Below are 12,330 nucleotides of genomic sequence, written 5' to 3' on the forward strand. Positions count from 1 at the left end.
CAATACATGAGGAATTACAAAATATATCTGAGTTATAAGATTTCCTTTTTCTTCGCAGTTTTAAGAACTTTTCAAAAATGTTTTTAAAGATAGCCATAAATATTTCTGAGATCAGATGTTAAAAGGTAAAATAACTCAACACGAAGAACTGAAAACGGAGACAAGAAATATTAGTAAGAAACGCTCTTTTCACAGACAACATGTTAGAAATATCACAGGAAATTTTTATAAAAGGCATTTTCAATACATTTCAACATGTTTCAGGTATTGAAACCTGAAAACATATACAACTTCAGTGTACCACTCTTGAAACAACTGACGAATAGGCAGACTCAGGAAGGCGGCGATTACCGCTCTGAGGCTTGCAGTCAGCCAGCTGAAGCTCTGCGCGTTCAGGGATTCGACCTTAAACCCTCACTCACCTCCTGGTCACCCAGGGCCGCCAGGTACAGCTGACTTACCCGTGCAGCTGCAGGCTGTTCAAGGTGCTCCACTTCTTCCAGACGTCAATGTTTTTTCTCATCGTGCCATCTCCACTGCAAAGAAATGAGTTTAAGAACTGAAACCTCTGTACCAGTAGGATGACTGGAGCTTAATAATCCAAGCTAAAGGGTATTATGAGTACCACTTAGAAAACAATCTAAATTCTCATAAGCCCCATCCTATTTCTGTTTGGAGGACACGCTAATGCATTAAACTTTCTAATTATATTTCAATTTCAATTCAATAAGGAAATAAAAGATCTGAGTAGGAACCCTCACTCAACAAAGAGACAGTATTTGCTTCCATTTAAGAGAAATACCAGCAAAACACCATCTCCAGACCTAGGACAGAACTCGGAAAGCAGATAACAATCTGATCCTGCTACTTAGAAACTTGCTGCTCAACAGCAGCATTTTAATCAGAATTACATGAATAATGATAAACTTATAAAGGACTTCCTCAGCAAATTCAGTAAGCCATTTTAATTTCTTTACCACGAGTTTTCTCTATCAGTTAAACATTTTTTAAATTTCTACTTTTATTTAACAGAAATCATTTCCACGTAAATTTTATAATACAGTTGATCAATTAAGTCTTTCTGTCCGGGTCTAATTTTGAATCCCAGACTTTTTGAAGGAATTCCTGTGTCCGATGGCTTTCCCTGTAAAATGTAATTTTCACTGTGGGTCTGGTCACATGTCCTTCATGTGAAGGCTCCAAAGGCTGGAAATGTCCTGTAAGATATAACGGCTTTCAAATGACATCCCCTGCTTGTACTGTGGGAACTAAGCCCACGAGGTCACATCATGGTCACAGTGTGGTATCTCTGATCACAAGAACACAGGGAGCTCAACCCATTGCTCTGTGACCACCTGGAGGGGTGGGGTGGGGTGGGAGCCGGAGGCGGGGGACGGATATACACCCTCGGCTGAGTCACGCAAATGCATGGCAGAGGCCAGCGCTACATCATAAAGCAATTATCCTCCAATTTTAAAAGAGAGGATAAAAAACCCACAGGGGTGGGAAAACATCTAACCCAAAAGAAAACTAAAAACTTGCAATCTGATATAAAAAAAACAAATGCAGCTCATGACCTGTTTTAACTTTTCTGAAGAATTCTTCCGGGTGTTTGACACACAGTCATACCGCCACTGAACTCTCCCACTAGCAGTAAATCTACCATTTGTTTAAACAAGACGGGACTTGATAACAATGCAGCCCACTTAAACGCTGCGTTTAGAGCTAACAAAGTACGATGGCAGGTTTTGTACTAGTCTGGCTAAGTCATGTGCTCAGAGAGACATGTTTGACATCAGCACGTTTGATGTCACTGCCTCCGGGAACTTAGCCACTTTAGTTTTACTCTTTCCTTTTTGGAAAAACTCAGTAATTCAGCTATGCCTTGAAATTACTTTATTAGTAAACTCTATAAAAGTCTAACATAATAAAATTCAAAGAAAGGTATGTGTACAAATGCTTGAGTTCCCCAACCTTCATGGAAGCCCTGGGTGTCCCACACAGGACTCACCCGGTGTTAACAGCGATTATTTCGCTGTGACAGTGTCTACACTCACCCCGCACTCCTGGCACAACGCCTGCAACAAGGCTCGATGTGACGTCACTGCTCTCCGCTGTCGTCTTCACATTCCCTTTCAACCATTAAAATCGCCCCTCTCTGATCTCCTTGTTTATCACTAACACTGAGTTTCTGTTTTCTGATTTAGGCTCATACTGCCCCTCTCTTCAAACCAGCTGTGACCAGATTCACTACACACGCGTCCATGTGCAGCTTCACTTTAGACTCTCTCTGATTTGATTTTTCGAGGGGACTCTGAGCTTCCTGGCCTCCTGACGGTACCTGCAAGGGACGTCACAGAGGATGCGGTCGTAGAAGAGGACCTCCTTCCTGCCATTGACGTCCATCTGCAGGCGTGGGATGCAGGACGCGTCGTGGTTGACCACCATGATGCAGGGGCTGCCGAGCCGCTTGGCCTGGTGCACCAGCAGGTAGCAGCGCTTGTTGTCCACGTCGTTAGCGATGACAAAGCCCTCTGGGAATGCAAAGGCACGGCATCGGATCAAATGAGCAGACATGGGGCAGTGCTCATCCCCAGGCTGGCAGGGGAGACCAGCAACCCAGCCTCAGACTTGCGGGAACTGGGGTCACAGCCCAGGAGAAGGAAGCGAGCGGCTTGGCAGGGATTTAAAGTCTCTTAAAATGTCAAAACTTCAAAATTCATCTCTCCAACAGTTCCTCTCTTTGGAGGGCTTATTCTGCCCAAACTATCTTTTCTACCACTGACTATTAACAAAAAAACAGAGGGTGAGGGGAGAAAGACGTGGAAACTAAGAGAATCTCCCAACAAGTGTTTAAAATAGGGCAGACATGCTAGGGCTCCACTGTAGACCCTGAGAGTCAGTTCCCGGTGGGCAGGGACTGAGGTTCCTGAGGGCCCACAAGCTCAGATCTTTGCCATCGACCTAATATTCTCCAAGTTCAAGACTGAAGCCTCATTTCCTATGTGGAGTCTGGAAATGTCACATAACTCACCTACCAGACGCTGGTGGGATTTGAACCTGGGGAGTCTGACAGAGGCGCTAAACTACATCCTCCTGCCTCTCACACAGGTAGTAACAGTCAGAAGAGAACCAAAACACCAACGTGAGACGGGGACTCCCGAAAATTCAAACTGAAATCAACCTACTGGGGCCCCCGCTGGGGTCTGGTGGTTAAGACCCTGCCTCGCAATGCAGGGAACGTGGGTCCGAGCCCTGGTGGGAGACCTGAGATACCACACGCTGGGCGTCAACTCCTGGGCCCAAGCGCCATGGCAAGGGCAGGCGCACCGCGACGAGAGATCCCGCAGGACGCAACCAGGACGCGAGGCAGCCAGAGAGTTCCATCAGGCAGATTAAAAACAAAACAGAAATCTACCTATTCTGGCTTCAGAAAGAACCACCATGTGCTCTCACAGAAGCCACGCATGATGCTAAACTGAAGGCCCCTCCAGGGGGCACACAGGGCACATGTGACGGGCTTGCACAGTGCCCGGCTCTACCTTTAGAGACAGGAAACCCAGGCGCCTGACGCCCCCTGTCCAGTCAATTCCTAGGCAGGTTGAGAAGTCCCTGGTACCTGAGCAGGAAAAGGACAAACATCTTTTTTTTTTCCTCTGCATTCCTTAGTCTTAGTCATATAAAACTAAGTTGTTGTTTTTTTCTTAAGCCCAGAACTGATGATTACACAGCAAACTCGGTTTAAACTCTGTACTAGGGATTACAGAAGAACAATCCTGCTTGAGGACAGTTTCTCCTTCCTGAAAACCTTCTGACTGATCCTGATATCTCAGAATGTACATTATGGGAGTGGGTCTGGTAGGACCTTTCTGTTGTTAAGTTCTAATCCTTAATCCTAAAATGTAAATTGTGGGAGTGGGTCTAGTAAGATTTTTACAACCTTGAGACACTCTTTTATTTTAATAATCAATTGAAAAACGATATAATTCCCTTGCTAACACTAGCGAGGGGGGCACTCTCCCCCCTCTGTGTGGGGGGAAGTGTCAGAAGCTTTTCCTGTGTCAGAAGCTTTCCCTGTCCATTTCATACTTTAATAAAACTCTGCTACACAAAAGCTCTTGAGTGATCAAACCTGGGCCCTGGTGCCGAAGCTAAATCTTCTTTGGAGATCACATGGTTCACCATAAGCTATCACTGTGTTTGCTCTTTTCCTCGTCCACCACCCACCAGCGCAGCACCCCCACCCCTCAACCCCAGCCCCACACATACCTGGGAAGGGGACGTTCATGTCCGCGTGCAGCATTTCAATCAACTGTGTGGTCTTTGACCCAGGAGCCGCACACATATCTAAAATCTAGTGAAAAGCAAGAAAACGCTGGATGTTTTTCTTTACATAAATCAACCATCCTACATCTAACTTAGAACAATTTAAAATTATTTTTCGTTTCTACTTCAGGACCTAAGCACTTAGTTATGCAATAAATCTACAGCATGTGTTCTATTTAATTTCCTGGGATGCCCTAATATATATCGCCCCTGAATCACGAGAGGAGACAGATACTCGTGCCACAGGAAACGGGAACAAACCGGCACTAGAAACCAGCAGAAAAAGACATTCAGGGACGCTGAGTAAAGATTCTAGATGCAAAAAGCCTTGTAACAGAACACCATGGGGCAGAGTTCGCTGGGTTCCAAACTCAGTTTGGCCCCTGACGATTAGCTTCTAACTTTAAGCCAGTTACCTCCACTCTTCTTTGCTTCCTTTTCCTCATCTGGAAAAACAGGGACACCTACCCTCACAGGGATGTGTGTGCAATAAAGAATTAGCTCACAAAAAGAACACAGAACCATGGTTGGCATTCAACAAGCCCTCGGTATGTGTTCACTGGGATTTCAACCTGATTGAGTCAATCAGAAACAATGAAGATAAACTCAGCAATAAGTAAAAAAACTGAGCTATAAAAACTGCAAAAAAGAACCTAAAATAAAATACGTATCATTTTCCACTGCACCCAAAGTGAAAAGGAAAAATAAACGATGAACCGTATTAAGATAAAAGGTCTCAACAAAACAGAGAGAGATGAACACCAGCATTTTCTATGCAAGGCTCAGAGTACCTTATGGTGTGGGTGGGCATTCAGCAACAGCGGTGGAATCATGCTGACAGCTTCTTGACGGCTGATGTTTCCCTTGGAAAATAAAATTTTTAAAAATCAGCAACGGCATTAAAAACAGCAGAAAAAATTAATATTGGGCATTATTTCCAATGCATTAAAATACTGTATAACCATACACAGAACACCAAAGTTAGTACTATTGCGCATACAGCAAGTAAGACCCATTTTTCTACTAGTGGATAAATGGCCACTATCAAAAGACAGTAATCCCTGTCCATCAGAATGACATTCAGTTCAGTTCAGCTGCTCAGTCGTGTCCAACTCTTTGCAACCCCATCACTGCAGCACGCCAGGCCTCCCTGTCCAGCACCAACTCCCAGAGTTTACCCAAACTCATGTCCATTGAGTCATGATGCCATCCAACCATCTCATCCTCTGTCGTCCCCTTCTCCTCCTGCCTTCAATCTTTCCCAGCATCATATCTTTTCCAATGAGCCAGCTCTTCACATCAGGTAGCCAAAGTATTGGGAGTTTCGGCTTTAGCATCAGTCCTTCCAATGAATATTCAGGACTGATCTCCTTTAGGATGGACTGGTTGGATCTCCTTGCAGTCCAAGGGACTCTCAAGAGTCTTCTCCAACACCACAGTTCAAAAGCATCAAATCTTCAGCACTCAGCTTTCTTTATAGTCCAACTCTCACATCCATACATGACTACTGAAAAAACCATAGCCTTGACTAGACGGACCTTTGTTGGCAAAGTAATGTCTCTGCTTTTTAACATGTTATCTAGGTTGGTTATAACTTTTCTTCCAAGGAGTAAGCGTCTTTTAATTTCATGGGTGCAGTCACCATCTACAGTGACTTTTGAGCCTCCAAAAATAAAATCTGCCACTGTTTCCACTGTTTCCCCAACTATTTGCCACGAAATGATGCCATAATCTTACTTTTCTGAACGTTGAGATTTAAGGCAACTTTTTCACTCTTTCACTTTCATCAAGAGGCTCTTTAGTTCTTCTTCCCTTTCTGCTGTAAGGGCGGTGTCATCTGCATATCTGAGGTTATTGGTATCTCCCAGCAATCTTGATTCTAGCTTGTGCTTGCTCCAGCCCAGCGTTTCTCATGATGTACACTGCATATTAAGTTAAATAAGCAGGGTGACAGTATACAGCCTTGACATACTCCTTTTCCTATTTGAAACCAGTCTGTTGTTCCATGTCTAGTTCTAACTGTTGCTTCCTGACCTGCATACAGATTTCTCAAGAGGCAGGTCAGGTGGTCTGGTATTCCCATCTCTTGAAGAATTCTCCAGTTTGTTGTGATCCACACAGTCAAAGGCTTTGGCATAGTCAATAAAGCAGAAACAGATGTTTTTCTGGAACTCTTGCTTTTATGATGATCCAACAGATGTTGGCAATCCTATCTCTGGTTCCTCTGCCTTTTCTAAAACCAGCTTGAACATCTGGAAGTTCTCGGTTCACGTATTGCTGAAGCCTGGCTTGGAGAATTTTGAGCATTACTTTACTAGCATGAAATGAGTGCAGTTGTCAGGTAGCTTGAGCATTCTTTGGCTTGTCTTTGGCATCAATGTGAGAATGACATTAGATCGTTAGAGACTCAAATACAACATGCACACAGGACAGAAAGCCCCCTAGAAGTGTCCCCTCACAGTTGAAACTGCAACTTCTATTTCTGGTGCTCCTGTCTCCAGGAGCAGCCCACACCTGCCCTGTACTCCTGGACACCGCCCCATCAACCACTGCCTCCCTGCCTCAGCAGAAGGCAGACAACAATTACACCTCCACACTAACCAGCCATCCTCACCACCTTCACCCGTGGGTCAGGACATCATCTATTTGAATGTTCGACTGTTCAAAGATTCTTTGAAAAATCCAGCACTTGTGACACGCACAACTCTATTTTAACAGCTTGGGACTGAACGCCCAACAAAAAGCTAAGAACTGTCAGCTACCAGGCAGGAGGCCTCTGCTCCTTCAGGACCTGGGCTTCCCGTGTGAACAGCCACCCTGCGCTCATCTTTCAACTCACACAGATGCATGATGACGGTCGGCCCAAGTGCAAGCCTGCACTTTCTCCGACAGTTCACACACCCCACAGAGATTATACCTACACTTTCGCCGACAGTTCACATAACCCCTGGAGATTAAATGCCAAGCCAGAGAAGCCCTTTTTGCACAAGTCTGAGCAAAGAAGGGGGCACAGGCGGTGCCCAGCACCATGTACTCCTCAACATGGCGGGAGTGGGAACCCAGGCCAACAGGAGCCTGCCTACCAGGTACCCGAGGGACAGGAAGCCTGAGAGCACACAGCTGTGGACGGAGGAGAGACTGGAACGGAGTGAGGTGAAGGGTTTCTAAACTGGCCGTGGCTTCAAGGCAAGAATCGTGGGGAGCAAATGATCCTGTCAGGTGGACAGAGAAGCTCAGAGCAACAAGGAAATAAAAACCATCTGGTGACACCTAATTTCCTGGGCTAGCAAAAGGAGATCAGAAAAATAGGAAGGGGGAGCTTCCAATTTTGAGACCGAAGAATCCAGAACTGAAAGGAAACCGCAAAGCCGACAACGCCCTTGGTTCCCGGGCACTCACTCGGTCATGCACTGTGTGTGGGGGCGGCTGTTTTGCTGGGGAAGATGTGGTGCTAAAGGTAAGAAGCTTCGTGACTGAACAGCAATCAGGGGTGGCTAAGGAACCAGGGGGCAAAGACCATGTCGTTTTACGAGAACCAAACCTGTCATATTCAGAGGCTGTTCTTCTGTCTGGCAAAGGTGGAGTATAGCACTTTTAATAAAATAAAGATGGCCATAAAAACCCATCACCTTCTCTGCAAGAAAGGCACCCGGCATGTGCACACCAAAAGGACACAATAGCAGACGGAACGTGCTCCAAAGTGGGGTGCGGGGAGCAGAGCGCTGCGCCCAGCCGTGGCTGCAGCACCCGACACCAGAAGCCACGCTGACAACCGTGCCAGCGCCCCCGGGCTTCTGCATGATCAGAGGAGCTACTAACTCAACCTACATTACCAGACGTTACGGGGCGCGCACAGTGAGTTCAGGGTGCTTTTCTGAGTGCCTTATCTACCCAATCACTGCCAGTGGCAGGCATGGCTGAGATAAAACTGCGATACTCAGGCTTTAAGGAGACCAGCAAGACTGAAGTCATCTACTCACAGATTCCGTCTCGCTGACCAGAAACTGGTGAAACTTTTCCAGCTGTGGAGACTTTCTCAAGATTTTTCGACTTAAATTTGTGTGCCAGGCAAGTTCTTCAGGATACCTGCCCGAAAGGAAAGTAAAACATGTATGGGTTACACAGACTAAAGTGGGCTCTTCACAGCGCCTTGATTATACAGGTCATGGGCCAAATGAGATGCCCAGCCACATTGTGGCTGCTCACACCCCTGCCCCTTCCTCCAAGGATGAGCGCAGGACACAGAAGCTCGCTGAGACTGGACCCAAACAGCCCCAGGCGCTGAGGGACACAGCGCTGAACGTGACTGAGGAACTGTGCCAATGAACGGCCGAGAGCAGGGGAAGAGGGGAGACCCCGATGCCCCAACTCTCCACCGTCGTAACTTCAGGGCACAGAGCCCAAGAGAAGGCGTACAGAGACAAACTACAGTGCGGATCACACAGCATGAAAACAATGCCGGAGGGCAGCTATCAGAAAGTCCAACATTTGATTACAGGTTTTTTTTTTGCTGTATTTTTCACTATTTCTCAAACCAAGCAGTCCAATAATATTGTGAAATATTCTATATACCCCCAAACCTTGGAAATCAAAAACATATTAATCTGAGGTCCCAGACTGACATTTACACAGACCGAAGAACAAAGCATCTCCTGCCGTCTCTGTAAACACACGTGAATGGTGTGTAGCGAGGCCATCACAGACGAGGAGGTGGGCGGCTCCGTCACTGGCCCGTGCGCCTGTCCACCCGCTCAACTCCGGCAGCACGGGTCAGCACACGGACAGGACACGCGGGGCCACGCTCGGCGTCACGTGGCACTCGGTGACAAGCCGTACTGCGCGCAGCGTTCAGTCTGAGGTATAAGGATGAGCTCAATTTAACAACGCACAGTCACAAAGTTGCCATGCATCAAAGTGCAGCTAAGGTGACAGCCGTGAAAATGGAATGGCATGTTTGAAAAACACCACGTTTGCTTTGAAAATCTAAGTGACTATCTGACAGAGACAAACTGAGGCTTAAGACTTGAAGAAACTGCTCAATGGTCATTTTATCATGAGCTATATCTGATGAGTGCTTTCCACCAAATTATGAAGACTAAACTGGCTGAACCTGTTCACGGCCACCTTCCAAGTATCCTGGAACTTTGTTTCTATTTCTTATGCTTGCTTCCCTCTTGAATATGTAACCTGTTTCAATACAAAACCAAATGCAATCATACTCATTAGGCAACTTTAAAAAGCGTTTAGCTTTAACTGCTCCCTGTGGCCTCACTAGAGGTGAATGGCAGGGATTCCTCTGGGTTGGCTCCAGCTGAGCTGAGAGGAACCTGCAGCCCCTCAGCAGCCTTTGTGTGTATTTATGTGCTTGCGCTCAATCATGTCCAACTCTTTGTGGCCTCATGGACTGCAGCCCGCTGGGCTCCTCTGTCCACGGGACTTCCCAGGCAAGAATACAGGCCCTTGGGGATAGCCAAACATCTGCTTTCTTAAGATTCCTGGCAACGGAATTGTCTGTGATCAACGATAGCACACATGCCAGTAACTACCTTATCAAACCACCAAACATCACTAATTTGAATGCTGCCTGCCATTATTTATTGTACAAGGCTGAATTTTCATTTTCTAATAGACAGCAGACTCTAGGTATAACTTGAGGGAATATTTCTTTATGCACTTTATTGGTTAAGTTTCTAGCAGTTAAAAATGTAAATTTACTATTACAAGAATAAAATTTGACTCTAAGTTATAATTATGAAAGCTCTTCATCTTATGAGAAAATTACTTAAGAACTTTCAAACAAATACAAAGACTGAGTTGAAAACTCTCTCTGTATACAACATCTAGGATAAACCATCAACTCAGACAATTAAAAAGAACATAAACAGAATAACAAGGTGCATTTGCAACAAATGATTGTCAAAACAATGCTTTCTAAAAAATGTTTTAACCCCTCACAATTTCAAGTTTATGAAAGGTAAGAAAAAAAAAATGAAATCTGCCCAAGTCCTATACTTAACATTCCTTCTAGAAAACCTGGTCCCCCAAAATATTTCTCCTACATCCCACTATGTCTCAAAAGGTTAAAACAATATTAAGATCTATTTCTGCAATTTCCACAATATAAAGAACCACCAGAAAGTATTTTAAGTTTCTGCTTTATTTACTGATTTATGGGTATCCCACACCTGACCAGTGAATTTAACATTTATAGAATAAAACTGTCTCACAGTTGTCACTGATAATGAAAAAAGGGTGAGTATTAGGAACTTGTATCTTACAACATGTTGCTCAGACCCCTCAGCTGTGTTCAGAAAACCGGATCAAACAGTATCGTGAAGAGAAGGCCCAGCTGTTAGTGGCGTGACTCCTTGCATTCTTCACCCACAGGGCCTTACCTGCAGGGCCTTTCCAAGAGGTCTGGAACTGACTGGTCCTGCCCCCAGATCCGAAGTTCAACAATCAAGAATGAAAAATAGCCATTAAACATTTAATGGGCCAGTTAAACCAAAGTCCGACTGTAGTCAGCAGAGAACAATAAAAACAGCGAGACTAATTCCATATGGGTTGGGACTGTGGAAAAAAACACCAGGACAGCCCAGAGAGACACCCTTTCCCCAGGGGGCCGGCTCTCCAGCTCCTCTTTCTGCCCAGAGGCAGAGAACAGGCAGAGGCAGCCGCATCTGAGAAGCTGCACTTCTGGACACAGAGTGGAAGGAATAAATGTTTCCAGGTGACTGTGTGAGGCAGCAAACGCAGGGAAGATTATTATGCATAGAAATGTGCAAAGACAACCTTAAACTTGCTTTTGAAAACATCAGACGACCCCAACTTCAAGCACCAGGGCCATCCATCAAACCTCCAAACCATGGCGCGGGCCAAGAGCTCAGTGTACACCCCGGTGACTGAGGGGGACCCGCCCGTCACGGGACAGTCGCCACGCTTGGCGACGCTGCAGACACAGCGGGGGGCACCATCCTTACCCGCTGGCCTCAGCACCTGGCTTCGAGTCCTTTCCCTGTTCTCTACCAGTCAAGCTTCTAAACTCTGATTAAAACTGTTTAACAAAAGAGCCATCATGGAATTTTTTGGTGTAATACTGCAGACTTATTCCTGTATCCCAGAAACGCGCTCTACAATGGTGACATTTGGTTTTGATCTGATTTAAGCATCTGGCCACTCCGTACTCATTCCACCGTGGATGCTGTGCACATCTGTGATACGGACACTGAACATCCAAACAGCCAATAAAAGAATGAAAAGCAAGCAAACGCACAGACCAGGAACAATGAGAACCTCATTTTGGCTTGTGATGAACAAAGGTTAGCCAAAAAGAAAAGATACATCAAACACTTGAACAGTCAAAACTTCAAAAGCTGTCGGGAAACGGTGGTTAAATTCATTTCTTCAAGCAGAAAGTGAAGAGGAACTAGAGCACCTTGATGAGGGTGAAAGGAGAGTGAAAAAGCTGGCTTAAAACTCAACATTCAAAACAAAGATCGTGACATCCAGTCCCATCACTCCACGGCAAACAGAAGGGGAAATTGGAAACAGTGACAGATTTTATTTTCCTGGGCTCCAAAATCAGTGCAGACAGTGACTGCAACCATGAAATTCAAAGACACTTGCTTCTTGGAAGAAAAGCTATGACAAACCTAGACAGTGTATTAAAAAACAGAGACAGACCCCGCCCCACCCCGCCCCAGCTCCCGCAGGCACGCCAGGCCGCTCGGGGTCCCGGAAGCCCTCCGGGCCCCGGGCCGGGCCAGACGGGTGCTGGCCGGGGGCGGCAGTGTGCGGGGCTGGGGCGGCGTCGGCTGGCCTCCGAGCTGCAGGCCCTGGGCGGCCGGAGTCCAGTCGCGGGTTGTGCGGCTCAAGTGCAGACCCTTCTAAGCCCCTCTCGGGAAGGCGCACTGTGCCTTCACCCCACTCGAGAGGGCGCCTGGTGCCCACGTGCCGCAGCGCGAGCCCTGAGAACAGGGCTCTCTTGGCTTTCCGCCTAAACCA

At 46.2% G+C, this 12,330-nt stretch overlaps 1 protein-coding gene across 1 annotated transcript in view; it reads right to left on the reverse strand.

Moving 5' to 3' along the window:
* Positions 1-12,330, reverse strand: part of NSUN2 (NOP2/Sun RNA methyltransferase 2) — a 33,324-nt gene that overhangs the window by 16,295 nt on the left and 4,699 nt on the right. Inside the window, exons 4-8 of the mRNA XM_043489129.1 lie at positions 8,307-8,412; positions 5,118-5,189; positions 4,270-4,354; positions 2,342-2,534; positions 462-536 (exon numbers count right to left, since the gene is read on the reverse strand). Of these exons, the coding sequence (XP_043345064.1) occupies positions 462-536; positions 2,342-2,534; positions 4,270-4,354; positions 5,118-5,189; positions 8,307-8,412 (531 nt within the window). The remainder of the gene's footprint in view (positions 1-461; positions 537-2,341; positions 2,535-4,269; positions 4,355-5,117; positions 5,190-8,306; positions 8,413-12,330) is intronic.

The sequence above is a fragment of the Cervus canadensis genome, chromosome 16 (genome assembly GCF_019320065.1).
Source record: "Cervus canadensis isolate Bull #8, Minnesota chromosome 16, ASM1932006v1, whole genome shotgun sequence".
NCBI lineage: Eukaryota > Metazoa > Chordata > Mammalia > Artiodactyla > Cervidae > Cervus > Cervus canadensis.